The sequence below is a fragment of the Daphnia pulicaria genome, chromosome 2 (assembly GCF_021234035.1).
Source record: "Daphnia pulicaria isolate SC F1-1A chromosome 2, SC_F0-13Bv2, whole genome shotgun sequence".
NCBI classification, from domain to species: Eukaryota; Metazoa; Arthropoda; class Branchiopoda; order Diplostraca; family Daphniidae; genus Daphnia; species Daphnia pulicaria.
Genome location: NC_060914.1, coordinates 7,059,621 through 7,082,510, shown reverse-complemented (window position 1 = coordinate 7,082,510; position 22,890 = coordinate 7,059,621). Strand labels below are relative to the sequence as shown.

Below are 22,890 nucleotides of genomic sequence, written 5' to 3'. Positions count from 1 at the left end.
TTGAAAATGAAATTGACCTCCCTCCAGTTAACCCCCACCACCTTCTTCCTCCATGCCCTCTCATCACCTACTCTTCACAGGTTCTTATGTTCTTTTCAACATTTTTTTTATTCCATGATCCCAGTGAGCCCACCTCTCACACACACTCTTCCTTTGTTAGCCAAAGTACCGCCCATTTCTCCCTCTTTCCTCCCTCAGTCCCTCTACTATGCCTCGACTTCTTCCACTTGTTACCATCAGCTTGCCCAGTTGGCCTCCCATTTCTTCTGACTCTTTGGTATTTCGAATCTTTCGAGCCTTCTCCACGGAATTTCTGGCCATTCTTTACAAACGAACGTTTTCAACCTTATGTCAAAGTCGCTCGGCTTTTCAAAACATTCAATCAACTCCGATGGCCATATTTTTTGTTGTGTTGGTCAGGCAAGTGACGATTTCAAAATTAAAGCTACTCTCTCGATCATTTCTTGAAACGGATTTGGGTTAAACCAAAAATTCACCTCATAAAAACAACTTTTGCACTATATGGTCAAATATTTTAAATGTATGAACATCGGCAAATTTTTCTCACATTTTCGAATAAACATTTAAAACATTCGACACTCTCACTTACGAACTTGATTCAAAGTTAGCTTATTTCTTTTTGATAGGTGTGAATAAGCAACATACATGATTTTGTGTTGTCAACTAAGATATTGATTGAAACCTTTGTATTCAATAAAAACCTGGCCGTGATGCTGTTTTTGGCACAAAGGGCCGTCGAACAAAACAGTTAGACTATTCTTTTACTCATAATGATGTTTAAAGTTTGTTTTTTGTCGCTGTATGTATGAGTTATTACTATACCGACGGCAATTTTCCATACGACAAGACGAAAAAAAACAATCCGAGTTTACAATATTAAAACTTGCAAATAAATAAAAAAATAATAAAATACTACACGGAGAATTCTTATCCAAAAAAGGCAATCGATAGAATCTACACGAATAAAGTTCGAAGAAATTCTTTCTCAATCTTACAACATTTATTTTTTTGTGATAGGCTACTATACTTCTGCCCCTGCAAAAGAAATTGTACTGTGAATAAATTCAAAAAAATACTACGATTTATTGGGGAGCTGAACTGACCAAATTTTTCAAATTTCATCAGAATACTCTGTTATGTTGAAATCCCTGGGCATCGCGACTTGCCGACATTTATAGATTGGGTTTTAATCATTGTTCTTCCAAAACTAAGAATTTTTAATAATTTCCTTAGGCTTAGTAATTAGTGTATTGATTTTTTACAATCAATCGCCGCGATGGTAATTCTGGGATCTCCCTATGCTTTCAAAAGGGGAAAAGTGCTGATGATTTTGTTGCTACACGCTGTCGAGTCAGTAGGTGCCATATTATGGAACTTACTGGCGCGCCAGCTGAGACCAGGTTGCTGCAATTTGGGCTCCGTGACGCCAAGCGTTTGTAACGACAAACGAATTTTCAAAATTGGGAAATGAATAACAATAAATAAAATTTGATATGTATATACGTATACATACATGTTTTTTTTTAATTCTCGCGCACATATTCCAATTTCGCAAAAAATGTGTGTTATAGGCGTGCTCGTGCAGGTTGTTGCGCGCAAATGAGAGACTCCCGCTTCATTAACATCTTCCTAAATCCTTTGATCAAACAAGATGACTGCTCTTCCCCTTTTGAATTGTTGTTAAGCAAGTTGGCAAGTCTTCTGTTATATGGCATGTTTATTAATTAAATCAATTTAAATGTTATTTTGATGGGTTGCCCATTCAGTGCATTCAGTCATTTAGAACGTATCAATTGCGTTAATGCAAAAAAATAAAATAAAAATACTTAAAAGTTAAAAAACCATCACAAAGAATTAAAAAAAAAAAACTCCAGCGCTTGTTTAACATTGTATAGTTTCAATCCAAATAAGGGATGGCATAATAGCAGCTTGTTAACCGCCAGAACATTTTCTTTATATTGCATGTAAAAAGAATTACATGATTCGGCTAAAAAAATTGGCCGAATCGTCCCAACAGGCCGAATCTGGTCGCAGGAGACAAAATGAAGAATCTTAGTTATAAATCCTTTAAATTTAATTATATCAACCAAAATGCGATTGGATATATTATCTTTCGAACTTAAGTATAGTAGTCGACTTTATGAAATCGTCAGTTGCAATGATTTCTTTTCTTTTTGTTTTACCCAAGTGTTGTGATTTGTGAATCATCGTTTAGTCAACAACTTTTGCAAATAACAGTTGGGCCACTAGTAAAACAGACAAGCAAAATACAATTTTCCATCCAAAGGTATTGAAGATCAGGAGAAAAGGAAGAAAGTTGTAGAAGTGATTAAATCAGTATTAAATATTTGAAATTTAACTGATAATGTAAAATTTGATGTAAAATCCAAGCTGAATTTCTACCATGTCTTTTAGACATGAATTGCTTCGAGTTAAGACCTCAACTAATGTGGACTAAAAACACGTTAAAATTTATTTTTGATAAAAAATGCTATAAAAGTTAAGATGATTTAACAGATTATTTAAGACATCAAATAATCAACTGTCTAGTATATATTGATGTGATATCTCATACCCACTCATACCTCGTGGCACGAACAATTTTCTGTAAAAAATTAGAAATGTAACACAAAAAAATATCCTCTAGCGTTATTTCTTATAATATAATACCACAATATAACAATAAATTGAGCGATGGTAAAAAATTTTTTCAACGACAATACAAGATGGGTTTGGCCGGGAAGGGAACGACGAAAAGTTGGCGGTGAACGAGTGAGAGTGTACGCCGTGGTAACAGGATGATAAAAAAGAAGTTTAATTTGTAGATTATAGTATTCCTTTTCAGTGTTGTATAGCGATAAAGACGATATTTCAGGATATGTTGGGACAGGCGACGAAGAATTTCTATGAGGTTGACACTTTTTGAATAACTCTTCGAGACCAAATCCTGGCCGCGGTCGTTTTCGCACGCCCTCCTTTTGAGTTGACAAAGAGCAGGATGCTTTAGAACGTGCTGCATAATCAAGATGAATAGATCAGCCTATTAAGGATGGACCTGCTTATTTTTCTAAACATCCATATATATTGCCAGAAAAGAAAATAAACGAAATCACAAAATATTAAGTCTTATTCCCCACTTCCTGCTGTAACTCAAAATTTAAATAGATGCACGAAAAAATCTTACCTTATCAGATTAGGTGTAGAGAGCAGTCAACATTTAGAATTCGTATATTTTATTTTATTTTTCATTTCAATCCCTAATTACCATAGCGGGTATATAGGCGGTATAAGAAATAATAAGAAACCATGAACGATATATATACCGTTGCAGCCCTGTGACCCCAAATATTCCCCTTCCCTCACAACAACCCGAATATTTTTCAGAGTAGAAATCTTTATCCCTTAAAAAAATGTTGTCGTTTAATAGAATGATATTTTTCATAACAAAACATAGGACTTATGACGTTGACGGGTGTTGTCCTATTCTTTTGGTGGCTGTGCTGTAAGGCCTGTACCGGTATCGTTCCTAATAAGATGTTATTTTATTTTGTTTTATTATTATTTTTTAATCAAATTTGATTTTGGGAATCATAACGGAGCTTTAAAAGCCATTAAAAATGTTGTCGTACACTAGCAACTACAAAAATTTTATTTTCTTACAATTCTTGTTCAAATGTTCCGCCTCCGTTCGACCACTTTCGCGATGATTTTTGCGAAACCTACTTGAGTAAATTACTTTTTTGCGTAAATAATGCGAAAAAAAGACTATCGCCTACCACACATTACAGATGAGAAACGCGAGCACTAATAAAAATATATCGTTATGTTTCATATAGTGTGTGCCTGTGTGGCCTACGGAGAATTCAAGAGAAATTGATCCGATTAATTACAATCGGACTTGATGAATTCGATGTATTCGTTATCCCTTATCCGACTTGTTTTTGTTAAGGCGATAACCGAAGATGTATAGAATATGACGTAACGACAACAACATCACTTTTTACATTAAATTGGATTCAAACAAACTTCCTCGACAAGACGTAAACGAGTTCAAGAAATTGTCGTAATTTCTATTGAAAACTAAACTTTTGTACGAAGTAAAACGAGAAGAGAGCAATCCAGCAACTTCATTTTGGCCTGTATTCGCGTCATCGCGTGTTTAGTTGTCTAAAGATCAAACAAACGACCACCTAAGTTACGGACAGCAGTTCAGCGGCAGCAGCAGGCCAGCAGCAGCACTTGCTGAGCATAGTACACAATTTAAAACATCAAACGATTTGACGGTGCCGCCCTCCTACCCTCTGTAGCCCCAAATAACTTTTGGTGCACATGGTTCAATTAATGAAGTTAGGGTCTCTTCTGGTTGTTTGTAAAAAAAGAAAAATCAATGAGAGATGAATGCAATTTTTTAAAAAGACTCTCATCACTGATGTTTTAATTAGATCAGAAAATTTTTAATGAAAACGAAACCAGTCTACTAAGACAACGACTATTGTAAACGTTTGAGGCTCTTACGGATTTCGAATCTAAATATATATTAATTTTTGGCTAGCTTTCCCGACTGAAACGGTTGGTCGTGAATTCCAACCGATGAATCGTTTGAAGAAACTTGATGCATTGCTTGTCAGAGCCACCCAGGCACCCAGCATTCATCTAAGGATAATAACCATGGTTGGTGCTTACGAATATATGCAAAACCGCTTCTTATTTTCCAAAACTTCTTATAATTGGCTACGACGCCTTTTGATTGACCACTGACTTTGATCAAAACCAACCACTTCCATTACACTCAACTTTGTCTCTCGGAAATATTTGATATAGCGAGTGTTACCGATTTGCGATTTGTACTTTCACAAAAGACCTCATGGATGGATCGAGTGACCTACTATGATCGGATTCGCCGTCTCTAGCTGTCGGGATTGAAAGGAATCCGTTTTCACACACAATGTACTTAATATGTACACGGAAATAAAGAAATCAACGATTTTACTATATCATGACATATTGCTTAGAATTCAATAAAAAAAGGAATATCGTTATTAATCTTTACATTACAGGCTGGTATGTCTTCACTTGAAATTGATCGACAAGTCCAGATAGAAAATCATGGGGTGATAAAATAAGGGATTTGAAAAAGAGAGAGACACACACACACACAATTATTCAATCAGATTTTCTTTTCGGAGTGAGCGGAGAACTGACTCTTCGAATTGAAGAGTTTTGACCTCAATATCCTCGTTTGGTTCTAGATTTACGTCCGCCCACAAGGGAATTTCTCCATCTGTCTCAGAATCGACTTCTTCTGGCTTTACAAAAGAATTCACCAGCATATCCATTTCGTCATCTGACATTTGGCTGTTGCTATTTGAGGTGCGTAAGTACAATGGTACCGTGTCGTTCTTGGTTTCTTCCTCCTGTGAGAAGAAAAAAAATGACTAAACTGAACACTAATGTATGCCAATCTAACAAGAACAAACCTTAGAAAAAACCGCACTATCCCAAAGAGATGGGCCGCTGAGAGGTGTCCAAATGGACTCGTTACTAGGCGATACTGGCCACGATTCCATCTTGGACGACATTTGAGTTTCTTTTAAAAGGGCAGCCTCCAGCTGTTGGACGGTTAATGGCTTCGAGATAGCTCGGTGAGCTGGTCCACTCGCTTCGACAGATTCATCGCGATTCAACGGGGCGGAATACGAAATGTCGAATCCCCGAAACAAGTTCATTTCATGTAACTGTTGGCTATGTGCACTCCCAGAAAACCTTGGAGACATGTGTAGATTCTAAAAAAAATAATAACACACATTAGAAAATATCAGATAAACACGTCTGGAGGTACAATGGAATTATAAATGATGAGGCCGAATTCTAACCTGGAAAGAGGAATTGAGCTGTGAGAAAGTCGAGTTGGGAGCTGTACCGAAATTTCCAAACGAATGGTTGACCACTGGCGGAGGAACAATCGGCCCAGGAAGATGTGGAGTACTATAGTTGGGTGATTTAGTATTAAAGGGAAGGATGCGAGGTCTAGGTTTGTGCGGGTGAGTAGCTGGCGATTGATTTAACTGCGGCTGACGGTGAGGACTGCAAGGATTGAACCGTTGCTGATAAAAAGGTGGCGGTGGGAAAGGCGGGATACCGGCCGTTGCAGTCGATGAGGGTGGCGGTGGCAAATAGAAAGGAGGCAATCCGAGGGTGTACTGCTGTGTCGACATAATTATGCTTGGAGAATACGTCGATCCTGTGGCTCGAGATGACTGCCCAACACGTATTACTTTAGGCACAAATTCAGGCGCCATCGGATTCAATCCATAAAGTTTCTTCATTTCGAGGGCGTCAAGGTGTGAACGCAATTGCATCCACGATATTCCGTAGAGTGAGTTTTGATCGCGACACGCTTCAATAAAACGGTGCCACAATTTCCTGTATGCATAAAAGGATATCGATTAACAACACGAACAAAGACACAAAAAAAAAAGACGACGTAAATGAATTCGCCACGTGGCGAATAATGAATTCTGAAGGAAACGCAGGGAAATTTTTTAGTCTGAATGAATACCTTATTCTACGAAATGCAAGCAAACATTTGAGGAAAAATGCGAATTGTGGTAATGATTGGTAATTTTCAAGGATGATAAAAAAAAAACTTCGAATCACAGAAAAATTCTCGGTGAGATGCGTCAGACAAAAGCCGAAACAAAATGTCTGGATCTCGTTTCAGTAGATATAAGTCAGCCAAAATTACACGCGGGATTCAAACAAGAGAAAGAGAAGGATAGGGATTCACCTCTTTGATGCACCCTGACGGCAGCAAACTTAATTAATCAGATCGATCTTCCTTCCTTTTAAATTCTTATTCTTATAAATATTGCATAATTGCAAATACAACAAATTATGATTTCCATAAAACATTTACATTACATTTATATTAACTGATTTATATGACCGTGTACATTCAACTATTATAACTTTCCTGTTTAAAATTGAAAATCCCTTAATTTTAATGAAAGGACGAAAAAGAAAACAGAAAGTGCTTGTGTTAGATTGGCCACAGAGTCCGTTCAAAGTAAGTCGGAATGGAGACAAAACTTATTTCAAAAGTAATGTCTAATAAAGGCTTATTTTATTAAATCGTACTGAGTTTTCTATTTTGAAGAAGCAACCGATAGCTAACACAAAAACTGTTCTGATTTTCCTAAAATTTCCAAAGTCACACGACTAGAAAACTAATGAAATTGTCCTTATTTTCTATACAATATTCAAATAATAAACTAACTAATAAAAAACTTTTGACGAAAAGAAAAAGTATAATTACCTGCATTTACCAACCGAGCACAGAGCTAAAGGATCTCCAACGACAATTACTAAGCTTCGAGCTCGTGTTACAGCGGTATTCATGAGACGGGCAGATGACAAAAATCCAAATTGCGCTTCTTCATCTTCTTCGTTATCTTCTTCCTCTTCGAGCTCGTACTCATCTTTCCCCGCTTGCAGAAAAGGGCATTTCCGCCGTTTCCTTTCTTTTTCCTCGTTGACGCAAGTATTGCGAGTTCGTACCGTGCTCAAAATTATGACGCGGAATTGTTTTCCTGAATGAAATATTAATGATTTATTATCCAAGTTTCGTTTAGGCTTAAAAAAAAAAAAAATAACTAGCAATCTTATTGAAATATAACTATGTAAAGGTTTGCTATTCAATTAGTGGAAGTATTTCTACATGCTTCTACACAAATTGGAAGTTCCATTAAAAAAACAAACAAACAAAACATTATGTTTAAGTCGAAATTTACCTTGGACATTTAAAACTCTCTCCACGTTAACTCCGAACAGTTTACGGTGGCGGAGATGCACGCGTATCCGGGACACTTGATCCGAATATGGACTAACAATCCCGATGGAGTTCTCGTCAAAAGCACCCCAGCTGTCTTGAGGCCATGTGTCCTGCAACTTTTTCACCACTTCACCAATTTCATAGATTTCAGCCATGTTGTAAATTGAGGTGCTGTTTGGATCTTGGACATCTTCACCTAAATTTTCGAATCACAAGTAAACGTTTACATAAAGGATAACGGAAACAGTCAAACGCTACAATTTCACGAATCATTAAGAAACAACTTTGCTATTACCTTTAGCACCCCTAAATGTAAGTGGGTAAAATTCAGCATGTTGTTCATTCTTTCCAACACTTTTTAAACGATTGTCATAGAAAAGTTCAGAAGTGAATTTCACGATGGCAAAATGAGACCGGTAGTTTTCACATAGCAGTATTCGACATGGAAATTCTTGTGGGTAACGGTCATAAAGCCGCTCTAGCAGAGAAACCTAAATATAATTAAGTGTCGTGTTATAATTTTAACATAAACTAACAGGGACTTGGAATCGTAAAAAGTCCTTATCTTAAGGATTTAATTAATCTGATTTTTTTCATGAGCCAGTAAATGCAAGAAATTTATGGAATGTATCGTATCATCCCAATTTTGGAAATTTTTTAAAGAATACCTGGAATTGTTGCTCTCGAGCCACCTGTGAAAATATTTCTGGACTCAACTGCATGTGATCACCCGCTAGCGCAATGCGAGTGCGTTCGTCAGCTAATGAAAGAGGGATCAAAACGTCGCATTCGGTGCACTGCGCTGCTTCGTCGATTAAGATATGAGTGAAGTAACCTGCCAAGAATATTCATTAATCATTGAAATGTCAATAGTAAACCAGTTAAGTAATCGACCAAACCTTTCTTTACACCAGCCCGCAAGAGGTAACTTGTCGTTCCAAGTGTGGTTACCACGATGCGGTGTTGCTCTATCTCACTTAATTTTGGAAGCCGGAAGCTACAAGCTTTGGTTGGATCGGTCTCACGCAAAGAATACTGTAAATCAATCATTAATAATACATTAACATTTAATCGAATCCAACACTTAAGATTTTTATTCTAAGAACCTCGATGACAGAATGATGAACTGTTGCCAACCATCTGACTTTGTAAAATACTCTCAAAGGACGATAATGATTCATTCCACTTTGAACCATAGGATGTAGATAATCTTTTACATACAAATCAGCTGCACTATTCGAGTGAGTGCATACTAACACACGTGTGTCAGGCTGATCTAAAATGACCTTGATACACTGTGCAAAAGTGAACGTCTTGCCCGTGCCATATGGTCCAGCTATCACAATTGGCGCTCTCTTCTGTCGAGGGTTGGAATAAATTGCAGCCACGGCTTGTTGTTGTTGGACGTTCAACTTCGTAACCATTTCAGGAATTTCCCCTTCAAATCTGTGAATGCAAAAAGATAAAACAAAAAATGATAACACAATGCATCCTGAAAAATAACCCTACAATAATCACCTGTATGATACAGCTACATCTGGAAAAAGAATCTTAGTAGTACAAAGATCTATCGCCCAGTGTTTCTCGCAAAATACATCTCGATTCAGCTGAAACTGAGCTTGAACTCGAAACTCGGATCCATGTTTTAATTGAAAATCAGTCACCAGTTTTTCATTGAGACGTAAATAAATAGCGTCTTTGGTTTTATCTTCGATGACGCATTCATACGCTCGCCTTTTACCTACAAAATAAAAATTAGAAAATTGACCAAAATAAAACGGCAAGGACAAAAAAAAGAAAACACACGTAAAGGGAGAAAATAAAAAAAGCAATATGAGATAAATACCTTGACTATCCAGACCAAAAGATATCAATGCAACATTACAATTGTTTAAAATTAAACGGCCAGCAGGTGTATCCTCGGATATATTATATGTCAGTTCCAGTTTTGCAAACAACTCATTTTCTCCAGTGCAATATTTCGCTGTAGAAAGTGGGCCAGGTGATAAAATATAATTTGTAGTCAAAATTACATTGCCTGTTAAATTGAAACTTGCGAGAATTCTTGCTTGAGCAAGTTCTTCAACACAAAGCAATAAGTGCATTCGTTCTTTGTAATTTGCATGATTTAAGATGGTTGTTTCAAAAGCAGTTGGAAATTTCAGCTTATGACCAGCTTGTGGGTATTTTTTTTGGAGTTCTAAGCAGTGATCTTCCAAATGAGTTGATGGTAATCTAAATATGTCAGCATTCTCTTCTGTCCACCGATTTTCTGAAGAAACAATTAGCTGCTTTCCATCCTTGCTTAACTCAAATCCTTCATTAGCTGGATACACTTCTACCCTGAGAGGAAGTGACAAGTATGATTTGCTTCCGAAATCAAAGATGACTGCTTGATTGAAGGAACCATATATGTTGGATTTAAATTTGATAGTGATGATTATGGTGAAAGGGTTTTCACAGCTTGAACTATTCCACTCTTGACGGCTCTTTGTGAGATGTCCATGTTTCAAATTGGATTCTCTTGTTAAGACACTTTGAATAAAAAAGTTTTCACGATAATTGTCCTCCAACAGACCAATATTTTGTAGTTTTTCTTGAGATTTTAAAGATATAGTCCAACTAGTACTAGCTGGCTTTGTTGATAAAGTAACATTGACACTTTCTTCAAGCTTCAAGTCAACAAATGGCAAGTTCGAAACAAACATGCATTTGGATCTGTCAAAATTACTGGATTCCAAATGAAGTTTCTGAAGAAAGGTCTTGCAAACCACATTTTTTTCTAATTGGGTATTGATTCTGTCTTTCAATGTATTCCAAAAAGTAATCCATTGGTTCAATTCCTCAACTCCATGAGCTTCAACACACTGGGAACCCAATCGGCAAGTATTGTTTTTCTCGAATTGCTTGCAAAGGCGAAACTCTTCCGAAGTTAGCCCACTTGGAGGTGCGCGAAATTTGCTCAACAACTCAATTTTATCAGTTGGATTTATCACATTACGGTTCAACGGGATGTCTTCGTCAAAAAAAGCCATGAGGACTTCGGAAAAACTTTTCCGTTGTTTCAACTGAAATGCCAAAAAACTTGGAACAACTTAACACAATTTTTTTCGAAGGTTAATAGAAATGAACTAAAGAACCGGTATTTGGTGTACTTGGAATATGGAAAAGTAAAGCTTGGAAACAGCTACTGGAAAGGGGAGGAGCTAAGAACTAGCAATGTGGAAGCGCGTGATGCTGACTATTTAAATATTTTATGCTAAATTATAATAAAAGTCTATGTTCAACAGTTCAGTCTAAATAAAAAAAATTATCATTTACTAAGTTTAACTTGCTTGGCTTACATCTTTTGATATGTCTCTATTTTAATATTTTACTACATTTCGTATAAAAAAAGTTTAGCGTCACTGCGTCAGTATAGGCTAGCAATTGCCGCACTTTTTTAAATTGCACTATGCAGTAGGCCTAGGCCTATGCCTATGCATGTCAAGTTATTTGTTTATTTAAAATTATTTCAATATTTAAAATTTTCATGTTATTCGCAAAAAAAAAACAGAAAAAAGGAATAATAGCAGAGAATAATAGTAGAGAAAGTGCGTAAAATAAATTTGAAATAAAATAACACAAAACGAAGACGAAGTAAAGGTAAATAGCGCCACTTGCGACCCTATGAGGAACTTCGTTCTTGATTCCGAACGGGAACTATGATGAAAAACTTGATCACTATCAATTGAGTAACTTTAACTTATCAACTTATTGTCGTTTGGTTGACTAGTAACTATTTGTTGGACTGTAAAGTGCAAATCTACTCCCAGCAACTTTATAGTGGAAGAAATTTTCTCTGGTTAATCGAGCTTTTGAGGATTTTCGTGTTCTATATACTTTTATTCAGAAGTTTGAGTTGAACTCGGCCATAAACAGCAGAGTTTCTCACTTTTGTTTTGTTGACATCTTGATTCTAGTTCGAGTGTAAAGTGGACGTCAATATATAACAATCGTGTTATTTTGATTTCGCCGATTAATTATATTAATGATATGGCGGGTAGTTCGCAACGTGTTCCTTTGTGGAGAGAATGTGTTGATTGGCTTGACAGACTTAAAATCTTGAGAAGTGATCAATTCCCCCCAAATTCAGAACTGATCCATTTTGGTCAGTGCATCAGAGATGGATTTATTTTATGTTACCTTATCACCAAGCTTGATCCTAATGCCTTGGATTTCCATGATGTCTGTCAGAGAACACAAATGTCACAAGTAATTTTTTTCTCCTAATATGACCTTTATCATTCAAGCTAAATTGTTAACTTTTTTGTTAGTACATGAGCTTGAAGAACATTCGTTTATTTCTACGAGCTTGCAGGAATAAATTTGATCTTGCTGATTCGGATTTGTTTGAACCAGCAATGCTTTTTGATTACACAGACTTTGGGAAAGTTTTAAGAACTTTATCAAAGCTTTCTAAATGCAGCAAAGTTGCACAAAAAGGAATTGAGTAAGTTGTTGAATTTCATTATAATGACACATTTATATTGTTAATTTTTTGTGTGGCATTTAAGAGGATTTCCTGCTGTTGACAGTCGGCAATATGTAGAAGATGATGAAATATACAGGAGACTGGAAGATATTGATCAACAGTAAGTAAAAGTGCAACTAGGTAATCCAAAGTTTATCAAACTTCCAAAAAGCAGTGTCACTGGACAAACAAACAAAATGTTTGAGAACAATTCAACTTATGCCTCAAAAGATTAAAGCAATAAATAATAAGTTTGTCTCAGGGTAAATTATCTTACCCTTTTTGGAATAAGAACGTAGTTTTGTGCCCACTATTACCTGGTTCTCCAATAATGTGTGCTTATAAAAAATAAATTGAAACAATTTCTAAATTATTCTAGGGAGGATCAATATTGTGAATACAATTATGCTGTCACTGGTGAAAATATCTATGAAGAATTGTGCTCTGTAGGAGAACACAACAAAAGTCCCCAGGTTAGTATAATTCTTTTGTGCTTGTAGTTCAAACTAGGTGTCTGCCAAAATTTCTTTTTCATTACATTTATTTCACTCTCCCTTAAGATCAATATGCGTTATTTCAAAAATTGTTATAGACTCATCACCCGTTTCCTCAACCACCAGTGGTTAAAAGAGAATATTCCATAAGAGAACTTGTGGAGTCCGAAAAAAGATACATAGAAGCTCTTAATATGATTAAAACCAACTTTATAGTCCCACTTTCATCTGTTCTTCGGGAGGATGAAAAGAAATGCGTATTTCATGGTATAGAGGTATTTTCCCAATTCATATCTAAAATATAAAATAAATATTGATGAAATTGACGTTCCTTCTTTTTGGTTTTTGCTAGGAATTGCATGAAATACACACAGGATTGTATAGTGATTTGATTAAAGCATGCACTACTAATAATGCTATCAAGTTACACATGGTTTTCCTCAATTGGAAAGACAAATTTTTGATATATGGTAGCATCTGCTCCAATCTTTCTAGTGCACGACGCGCCATCAAATCAGCTATCTGCAGGAGTAGAGAAGTGGCCGAAAAAATAGAAGTAAAATAACTGATACAACAACAAAAACTTTAACTCTTGATTCTGTGAAGCTAAAATTTTATTTTTGAAATACTTCTATGTTTTACAGCGTTGTCAGCGGGAGGCTAGTGAAGTAGCTCTAAATTTGGAAGATCTAATTACGCTTCCGATGCAACGGTTATTAAAGTATCCACTGTTATTAGGAAATTTGTGCAAACACACGGAAAAGGTAGCTCGATTGGATTTTATGATTGCGTTTTATAATATTTATTTGTGTACGTTTGCATGCCAAAATCACAACATGTGTGTGAATGTAGTCACACGAAGATTATCATGATCTTCAGTTGGCCTACGAAGCTATGGTTGACATAGCTGACTACACCAATGAATCTACACGGGATTATGAAATGCGTCAAATTATTAAAGACGTACAGGTATATTATTTTGTCCATAACATTTTTCATTTCAAGAATAAGATTCTAATGGAATTTGCTCGTGTTTTAGGCGAGTATTTCTAATTGGAATACGATGGAGAACTGCGATTTGGTAGAATACGGACGATTGATAAAGGACGGTGAACTTAAAATGCGGTCGCATGAAGAGTCACGCAATGCAAAAACACGATACGTTTTTCTGTTCAACCGTGGCGTCATCTTTTGCAAAGCCACTCGTGTAATTTGCTTTTTATTTTCACTAATTTAACCTCAGATTCATTTATCATTGCACCCCATAACTAGAACTTAATTAACCCATGTCATTATTTAACATTCCATTCCAACAACTTTGGTAATCTGGTCGTACTTCACCAACCCTTTCTAGATGGTGGATAAATTGTTAGGGGTAAATAGTTTTCTATCTCACTTGATTTCTAACATGATACATACATGAATTTGATTAGAATTCGACCTAGAGAGTATTATGCTATTAACTCGGCAAGATTTCGATGTGTGACGTGTACTCAACAAAGTTTTCAATTGTATCTCAATAGGGAGACCAGTATTCCTTCAAGCTATTCTTATCACTGGAAAAATTTAAGTTGGAGGATCATCCAACGAGTCGGAATCAAAATGGCAGAGAAATTCGCTGGAGTCATCAGTGGCTTCTTGTCGACAATCAAAATAAAACTGCCTACACCTTGTATGCTAAATCGGCCGAAGCGAAGAATAAATGGATTGGAGCTTTCAGCGAAACCTTGTTAGTATAAGTTTTCTATTTTCTATGTTTAATTTATGTAATCTGATTTATACATTTTTTCTTAGAGAAAAGCTAAATCCAGCTGAATCATGGGGATCAGATCACAATTACGAGTTTCATACCTTTTCCAATTCAATTTCGTGCCATTTTTGCAAGAAACTTCTGAAAGGATCCTTTTTACAGGTTGATTTGTTGATGAATGAAACTCTTTCCATTTCTGTTCACATAAATTAAACCTTTGCTTTCATATTTTTATGTTCTTATTTTAGGGATATCGTTGTAACAAATGCAGTGTATCAGTTCATAGAGAATGCTTAGGGTCAATGACTAAAAGCTGTGGTGTTCCAATTCCTCCACCTCGTCCACGGCAAATTGGAGCTAAGCTTACGTCTCCAGCGTTTCACCATATTGATCTAGAGAGATATCCCTGGTTTGAAATTTACGCGATCCGTACAGTTTTTTGTGCATAGTCTTACATTTTCATTTCGCATTTTAAGGTTTGCTGGTGAAATGACACGAACTGCTGCTGAAGCCGTTTTAAGAAACACGCCTCTCGGGACTTACTTATTGCGCTTTAAATCAAACGACAACACATACGCATTGAGTCTAAGGTAGCATTGCAATAAAAATGTCCTGCTTCAAAATTAAATAAGGAAAAATAATTATTGCAGGACAGGAGAAGAGATTAAACACATGAAAGTTGTTCATACCTCTGATAACGGAGGAAGATACTTTCTTTCTGAAAGTTTTCTTTTTCGTTCAATTGTGGAATTAATAAACCGATATGAGCACAACAGCCTCCGCGAATCTTTCAAAGGGCAAGTATTTGTTTTTATATTATAGGCCTGTTATTATTTACTAATAGAAATCAATATTTATTAATTTTCACATTATTTTGTCTAAATTGTGTAGTTTGGACGCTTATTTGAAAGTACCATGGAAACATTTGTTTGCCACAGCACAAGTCATAAAAGAGTATGTCCCCGACGACGTCGACCTTAACCAGTTGTCTATATCTAAAGGGCAACATCTCATTGTAGTAAGCAAAGAAGGGGACGAAAATGGATGGTGGAAGGGTAGATTTAATGACCAGGTTTGTTATTAATGCTAGCTATATACAGTATTGTGGTTCTTACAAGTATTTTTTTCTCTAAGGATGGTTATTTTCCAAAAGATTTCGTAAAAGAAGACAAATTTTATGAAGGGTGAAGTGAATTTTAGCTGAAACGTGCCAATAATTTCGCTCACAATGTGATATATACTTTGTCTGTATTTTAAATTAGTGTCTTCAATTTGTTTTCACCTAATTTCGAACGCAGGGTTTATAGTCAAAGTTTCCTAGGAAAATTTTAACCTAACACCTTCATACGTATGAGTTGGCGGCGCATGGATTCTTCAACCTAAATCTGCTAAAATTGGTTTCAAACTTATATGGGTGACGAACGAAATAGTGCCAAGGTATGCAGGCGTAGATGGTAAGAGTACTTCCTATGTCCCTGGACTTTCTATATTTAGAGAGACATGGACGTTTCTCTAAAGGATATAAAAGCCCTGCTGGCTTTATGTGACGCGGATGTGGGCCATTGTTTCACGGATGTGGGCGGCGATTTTGCAAAAAATCCCCAGATTTCAAACAAATTACACAAAAAAAGTATATTTAAAATTGCCCTAATCCGTGTAGCTTCGGCCCACATCCGTGCACAGCATAAAAGGAGTCGCTCTCATCCGTGTAATCCCTCATCCACATCCTTACCAGTCTCTCACCCCCCGACTCAATTTTTGTCAAAAACCGCATATTTGGGGAAAATTCCACTTTTAGTTTATACGAGTTGGAAAAAAACTTTCGAATCAATTTAGGTTGACGAGTGTTAAACAAAGAAAATTAACACATCAACTGATTTCAAGAAAACGGCAATTAAAAACCATAAATACATAAAATGAATTATTAAGTATTTATAAGAAATTTGCCAACATCTCGGGGTTTATCCGCGGACGCGGTGTAGAACGAGATGTATTTAAGTGGGCCTAGTGACTCACGTGCCACGTTTCAAGGACTACTCAAGCTAGAGGACGAGTCAATCGTCCTTTTCCGCCGCGTTATAGCTTGTCGGTTGGATTTTTAATAATAATTTTTAAAGAAGGATCAATCGATAGTGCTTAAAAAAGCGATTCTAAGTCTCCATAGCACCTTTCTAGTAAAGATAATAAAGATAACAACAAATTAAAAAAGATATTTACGTTTTAATTTCCCGAAGGGACTAGGGCGAGTCTAGGGCGAGGCATTTTGGGGTTGGAGGAAAAATTGATTGAAACGAATGAAATTCGCCTGCTAAGCTCAATAGATAGCTTTGGAGATTAATGAAATTCGCCTGCCAAGCGCAATAGATGGATTTTGAGTTTTCTTAAGGTACACAAAACTAATCCGGGAAAGAATTTCAAGGATTAATAATTACGGATAAAAATGTTCTGTTAACGTTTTCATGCCATAGCATTCTATTTGTCGTAATTATATAATTATTTAGAAAATGACAAAGAAATAAACGGCAGCCACAATGAATAGTTGGACATCCCGCGTTGCGCATTCTCCGCAAATGCGAAAATCTCATTTGTGTCGCCTACAGTCGCCCAGGCCAGTCGCCCTGTGTCGCCTACAGCGTCTTATGGAAAAAACCAACTTCTTATCGTTAAAAAAGTTGTATTCTTACCTATAACTTTGATTTCCCCCCTTTTCTTTTTAACAGTGAATACTTTATTCATTTCTCTATTAGGGGAGACTGGAGTATACCGGGACACCGGGTCAAAAGGGACAGTGGGGGAAAAAAAAGTAGATGTTAATAAAATTTTAAAAAATTTAGTATGTTATTTAAATACGTATAATATACTTTGGCATGAAATTTGGTTGAGTTTTGTCAATAACTGCATGAGTTATTGACAAAACTAAAAAAACGTTTTTTTTTTTGAAATTTTTGTCTCCGCCATTTTATGTTTATAGAAACAAATAAACGCTAATGGCATGTAAATGTAGTATGGAAATGAAGCTGAATCATTTCTTGATCGTTAGAAACAAAAATTAGAATTTAAGATCAATTAGTTTAGACAGTATGACCTTTTAAAAAAAAGAGTCATAATCGGGAAATCGATCGGGACAGCTGTTTTTGACTAATTTGGGACAGTTACGGGCCAATAAGCGTGCAGCATTTTAAAGAGGCTTGATTTCTTTACCTGGCAACGCAGGATATCTTAATGCTCCAAAAGGGTTTTTGTATGTATAAGAAAAAAGGTTCATTAACACAATAATAAAATTGAAAAATTTATAAACTCAAAGAGTCTATGCAGTGGGACATTTTTAAATTTTTTTTTAAATTTTCTTAATGAATTTTAAGGCAAAAACGGATGACGTCCCTCACCACCCACCCCAGTGTCCTCACTTACCCAAAAAATAGGCTCCTCCCACAAATCTGAGTTAACTTTAAAGGTCTTTTATGGGGAAATGGTTCATTATTAAATTATATAAAACATATGAGGGGTACATTACAATAAGGAATACATAAAAAAAATTTTTAAAGAAATTAAATGATTAGTTTGGGAGATATAAGGGGAAAACGAAAACCGTCCCGTCTTACTCCAGTCTCCCCTACCTAATTTCTATTTCTATCCCCAATTCAATCTGGTTAATTTTTAATTAATTTTTGTTTGTGACTGTTTTTTTTGTTGTCTCCTGCAGCAGAGAATTTCGTTCGTAGCGTGGCGTGAAATCTATTGCCATGCCGGTCTGACAGGGCAATAGCCATAGAGATCTATTGTCCTGTCAGTACTAAAACCCCCATCTGGTGACGGCTTTTGGTAGCCTGTTTGAATCCAAATGAATGCTAACTAAGAATGGTTAAATCTATTGCCACGACATATGTCGTGACGCGTCGGTCGAAACTGTCTATTGCCACGACATATTTCGTGGCAATAAGGAGAAAATTGTCTATTTCCACGAAACGCCACGATATGCCTATAGGGCTCATTCGGATCTGTTTTATTTAGCCGTTTTATCTGGCAACGCAGCATGGCTCTAGACCTTTTTAGCGCGAGAACGGGGAGAAAAGGGAGAATGGGATGAATGGGAGGGAGGAGAGCGTACGAAAAAAAGGGGACCCACGTTTCCTCTTCTCCACCCATTCGTTCCATTCATTACACAAAGACAAATTCCATTTGTCTTTCTGTGTTCCTGTTATGATTAGATTGATGCACATTTTAGAGCAATGCAGTGTTAGGTACTGTTGTAAAGTGCTACCTACCCTCATCAAATGAAATTAATAATGAGGAAATACAATTTCCATGTATGAAATTATGCTATCAAATGCGATTGCCTTTTTTATCGTTTTTTATAAATAATGTTACTTGAAACGGGACCGTCAAATCTAAGGCGTAGTTATCCCTGAGGTATATTTATATACGAAGGTCCTTAACAATATAGGGTGTGGGGTGTAGGGGGTAGGGTAGTAGTAGCTAGTAGTGAAATTCAGAGGGTTTAATGTCCATTTAGTGTTCCTTTATACGTTTCTTCCCTGAATGACCAATCGTCACCAAATTTTGTACATAATTCTGTCAAAATTTGATACATGGCATAACGGGGTTTTCATTTGTTTTCATTACTGTTTTAAAAATTTAATTTGCGTACTTGTTACCTAGCTGGTTGCCGAATCCTAGGCAGTGAATTCGCTTTTTTTGCGTAACCTTCCAACTGTCAGTGCATGCTCAGCAGTGTAAACAAAAACAAAAAAAAAGTTTGGATCTTCCCTAGCAAGACAAGTTTTCTGCTACGGGAGTGGAGAGTATTTATTATTTGATTTTGTTTTTATGTTCGATTTCGATTTCGTCTTTATTCTTCTTTTTACTTTGTATTTTCCCATTATTACTTTTTTAAATCTTTTGTTTTATTATCACCTCTTTTTGTTTACTGTTTGTTGTCTTGATTTTAATAAATTTTTTGATCAAGTAAAATTTCTATTCCTCCTTTTTTTAACAGTTAGTCATCAACCAAGAAGTTGAGGAACATTTAAAATGTTTGATTATACTCATTTTGAAGCTCTGGGTCATCTCTCTCTTCTTCCCTTGTCCTCTTCACAGTCATCAAGATCTTCTGGTGGTCGTGAAGAGTTACCACCGATCTTTCACTTCCATTTACCTCCGAAAGCTTTTTAAGTGTAATTTTTCAAAAATTACAAATTTATTTTTCGAGATCGAGATTCAAACCCTAATCAATTCGAGTGGCAGACCGAGTTGCTAACCAATAGACCAACATTGACATTATTATATGAGGGAATGCTTGGCCAGGTTGGTGAGTACACCAAATAATGTAACAAAAGTCGAAGTAAATCAATGGTAATATCGCTAGCGACGCTACCATCGGTATCGATTTCGGAACCGGTCGTAAAACACTTAGGTTATATGCCTTAATTATAAAGATTTTTTCAGCGGTGGTTTAATCTAACTGCTATAAGAGCACATCCATTTCTTTGTAGTTAATATGTAACTAATAATTTTTCTAATTCCATGTTAGTATAGTAATAAATATTGCTATAACTTAATCTAAACATGAAGTGCGACGTGGGGTGGCGGGGCGAATCCTCCGCCATTCATAATTCGCACCACTCATAATATTACAGATTATTTTTCAATTAGTTATAAAGAATCAATTATGGAAGATTATAAAGGGAAACAGAATTTTCCAAACGTTATAGCATGTATTAATCTACTATAACCTTGATTTTCTGTCTCTTTAACGTTTAAAAAAATTACCGAAGGACGTTACCGAAGGAATCTTGTTCGAAACGAGTTACGAGTTCAACGATTATAGTAATGCAGCAGAAAATGTAGGGGAGACCGGGGCTATGTGGGACACTATTTTTCTTTACGCTGCCAATTTTTTAAATAGAAGAATTAAGTTAAAATAAAAGTATAGGAGTGATTCCCATGCATTTCTCTACATTAGGTTACTTTTTCATATTTTTTCGTTAAACTATGTAATAGTTATTTAATTAAATGTAAAGAGAAAAAAATGAAGGAAAACAATTTTTAGGGTAAAACGGAACAGAGCCAGGGGCAAAACAGAAGGATGTATGTAATTTCGGACCCGACCCTTTCGGCCCCTTAACATTTCGGTCCAATCCGAAATCGACCTACCAATACGGCCCCACCATTTACCTTTTCGAACCCATTTTCATTAATATTTTTGAAATTGTTAAATAATAAATATAATTTGTTGAAAAAATTAATAAAAGTAAGGAGAGATAGTTTAAAAATTCTTTGGTTGTTTTTATTTTCAATATTTGGGAGGGAGCTTCTGTTCTGGTCAGCTGTTCCGAGAGTCGTCTGTAGTTCAGATTTCAATTGTCATTCAAAGTCAGTCAAGCCAGGTGTCTGATCAGATCAGCTTTTTGTCTAAATACTATGGCTTCCGTACGTTTTCCCAATTCCGAGGAAATATGTCGAAATTGCAACCATCCTATTGCAGGATGCTGACCTCAAATGTTGGAATGCAATTCTTGTCTTTTTTACGTGCATCGAACCTGCTTGCCAGGAAAAGGTATTTAAAATTTATTGCATGTTTATCTCTCTTTATTAAAAATAATTATTTTAGGTACCAGCAGTACTGAATATGTGCGTTTGAAAAAGCAAAAGGAAGCTTTCCATTTCAAATGTAATCCGTGTAGTAATGTAGAAGAATTTGTACATTTGTGTATTGGAAATGGACGTGATATTGATCAACCTGTAGCTTCATCATCATTTGTGGCGGCTGATGTTGATCAACATGTAGCTTCATCAAGTCGTGGCCGTGGCCGACCAAGAGCCGTTGTGGCCGATGTTAGTGATCAACCTCCATCTTCATCAAGTCGTGGCCGTGGCCGACCAAGAGCCGTTGGGGCCAATGTTATTATCAACCTCCATCTTCATCAAGTCGTGGCCGTGGCCGACCAAGAGCCGTTGTGGCCGATGTTAGTGATCAACCTGTAGCTTCATCAAGTCGTGGCCGTGGCCGACCAAGAGCCGTTGTGGCCGATGTTAGTGATCAACCTGTAGTTCCATCAAGTCGTGGCCGTGGCCGACCAAGAGCCGTGGTGGTGGCCGATGTAAGTGATCAACCTGTAGCTTCATCAAGTCTTGGCCGCGGCCGTGGACATGGACGAAATGTTGAACGCCACCTGATCCTATGCCAACAATTGATCAACCGGCATCTTATTCAAGCCGTGGCCGTGGAAGTCATACAGTGTCACCAGTTACTACTATTGCGTCACTCACAGTAAATATCGTGTTACCTTTTTCAGCAAGTTCACCGAGGACTTACCCCTTGAATTGCCGATTGCAATGAACTTCACTTGTCCTCAGGATTTAATATCCCCCATCGTAGCTGGAATTAAGTACAAAGCAAAATACATTTTCTGGTTTATATTTGGAAGTGATCATATTAAAAAACTATTTGATGTTAACAGGGTAACATCGTTCTGCCAAATATAAGTTCTGAATCTTCTGGCTTGTTTAACCAAGCCGTGGCTCACAACTTGCTGATTGGAGTAGCCGATACGATATTCCTATCCAAACAACTGAGACAACTGTGCAGATCTTTTATCCTGATCTTTTATCCTTTTGCATTTATGTTGAAAACACCTGGATTAATAGCTCTATCTGCCCCCCCCCCGAAAATTGGTCTATGTTTATGCAAATGCGCAGAACCAACAACCATGTAGAAGGATTCCATAACTCCCTCCGTGTTCTTGTTAACTCCAACTCCCCAAATCTCGTAAAATTTATTGGAATAGTGCGTTCAGAGGCAGAATCCATTGCTTTACAGGCCAAACTATTATCTCAAAATGAAGCTTTGAGTAACTTACGCAAAGACACTCTAGAAATGCAGCACTGTCTTTCCACATTTTGGCAGGATTATAATGATCAACGGATTGGTTCAGAAAAACTTCTTCAACTATGCGCTGTTCTTTTCGCTAAGCATAATAGGAATAAATTTAGGGCGTTGATTGATGACCAAGTATGGGGCCGAAATGTTTGGGTCCGAAACGAAGGGATACCAAAACAGAACACCATTTTTCTATGCAACGGATGGACTAAATTTTTTGAAAGACGCACTAGTGAAAAGGAAATTCATTTTTCTTTCAGAATTACTGTAATTTTATTCAATCTATTGAGTGTAAGTGAAGATACAATCAAAAATGTAAAGATGTATTTTTTTCGATCTTTTTTGGTCGTTTACCTGGCAACAGATGGCTGTACCATTTAACCCGGACCGAAACAACATCAA

At 36.5% G+C, this 22,890-nt stretch overlaps 3 protein-coding genes across 5 annotated transcripts; 2 read left to right on the top strand and 1 right to left on the bottom strand.

Annotated features, from left to right (window-relative positions):
* Nucleotides 1–4,990: 4,990 nt before the first annotated feature.
* Nucleotides 4,991–10,984, bottom strand: LOC124327854 (probable helicase with zinc finger domain). The gene is made up of 11 exons (XM_046786877.1): nucleotides 9,699–10,984; nucleotides 9,371–9,593; nucleotides 8,959–9,298; nucleotides 8,752–8,887; nucleotides 8,521–8,687; nucleotides 8,148–8,343; nucleotides 7,812–8,048; nucleotides 7,337–7,610; nucleotides 5,895–6,444; nucleotides 5,499–5,804; nucleotides 4,991–5,435 (listed from the first exon to the last, which is right to left on the bottom strand). Exons 1-11 carry the CDS (start codon nucleotides 10,885–10,887, stop codon nucleotides 5,181–5,183), a joined length of 3,873 nt encoding a protein of 1,290 aa, XP_046642833.1. The 5' UTR covers nucleotides 10,888–10,984; the 3' UTR covers nucleotides 4,991–5,180.
* Nucleotides 10,985–11,541: 557 nt separating this feature from the next.
* On the top strand, nucleotides 11,542–15,867 carry LOC124325907 (protein vav-like). Of its 2 annotated transcripts, XM_046784474.1 has the most exons (17): nucleotides 11,542–12,106; nucleotides 12,169–12,344; nucleotides 12,409–12,486; nucleotides 12,745–12,838; nucleotides 12,958–13,134; nucleotides 13,212–13,415; nucleotides 13,504–13,623; nucleotides 13,712–13,828; nucleotides 13,899–14,066; nucleotides 14,214–14,234; nucleotides 14,383–14,588; nucleotides 14,654–14,771; nucleotides 14,858–15,018; nucleotides 15,086–15,199; nucleotides 15,260–15,406; nucleotides 15,501–15,681; nucleotides 15,744–15,867. In XM_046784474.1, exons 1-17 carry the CDS (start codon nucleotides 11,888–11,890, stop codon nucleotides 15,795–15,797), a joined length of 2,355 nt encoding a protein of 784 aa, XP_046640430.1. In that variant the 5' UTR covers nucleotides 11,542–11,887; the 3' UTR covers nucleotides 15,798–15,867. The 2 variants fall into 2 exon arrangements, with proteins under 2 accessions (XP_046640430.1, XP_046640431.1); XM_046784475.1 differs by lacking the exon at nucleotides 14,214–14,234.
* A 5,141-nt stretch (nucleotides 15,868–21,008) lies between these two features.
* LOC124325910 lies at nucleotides 21,009–22,890 on the top strand. 2 transcript variants are annotated; one of them, XR_006915449.1, is made up of 3 exons: nucleotides 21,009–21,165; nucleotides 21,220–21,997; nucleotides 22,070–22,890. XR_006915449.1 is itself a non-coding variant. In XM_046784477.1 (2 exons), the coding sequence occupies exons 1-2, from the start codon at nucleotides 21,108–21,110 to the stop codon at nucleotides 21,591–21,593; spliced, it is 432 nt and encodes a 143-aa protein (XP_046640433.1). In that variant the 5' UTR covers nucleotides 21,009–21,107; the 3' UTR covers nucleotides 21,594–21,999. The 2 variants fall into 2 exon arrangements, 1 of the variants encoding a protein (XP_046640433.1); XM_046784477.1 differs by lacking the exon at nucleotides 22,070–22,890 and having other exon boundaries at nucleotides 21,220–21,999.

What these genes read in the sequence shown, in the direction of transcription:
- LOC124327854 (XM_046786877.1), bottom strand. Translation starts at nt 10,887, where the DNA reads ATGGCTTTTTTTGACGAAGACATCCCGTTGAACCGTAATGTGATAAAT. An exon ending in TTTTGGTCTGGATAGTCAAG is followed by an intron (nt 9,594 to 9,698) that starts GTATTTATCTCA and finishes TTTATTTTGTAG; the next exon opens with GTAAAAGGCGAGCGTATGAA. An exon ending in CTCGAGAGCAACAATTCCAG is followed by an intron (nt 8,344 to 8,520) that starts GTATTCTTTAAA and finishes AATTATATTTAG; the next exon opens with GTTTCTCTGCTAGAGCGGCT.
- LOC124325907 (XM_046784474.1), top strand. Translation starts at nt 11,888, where the DNA reads ATGGCGGGTAGTTCGCAACGTGTTCCTTTGTGGAGAGAATGTGTTGAT. An exon ending in AGAGAACACAAATGTCACAA is followed by an intron (nt 12,107 to 12,168) that starts GTAATTTTTTTC and finishes CTTTTTTGTTAG; the next exon opens with TACATGAGCTTGAAGAACAT. An exon ending in TGGTGGATAAATTGTTAGGG is followed by an intron (nt 14,235 to 14,382) that starts GTAAATAGTTTT and finishes GTATCTCAATAG; the next exon opens with GGAGACCAGTATTCCTTCAA.
- LOC124325910 (XM_046784477.1), top strand. Translation starts at nt 21,108, where the DNA reads ATGTTGGAATGCAATTCTTGTCTTTTTTACGTGCATCGAACCTGCTTG. An exon ending in AACCTGCTTGCCAGGAAAAG is followed by an intron (nt 21,166 to 21,219) that starts GTATTTAAAATT and finishes TAATTATTTTAG; the next exon opens with GTACCAGCAGTACTGAATAT.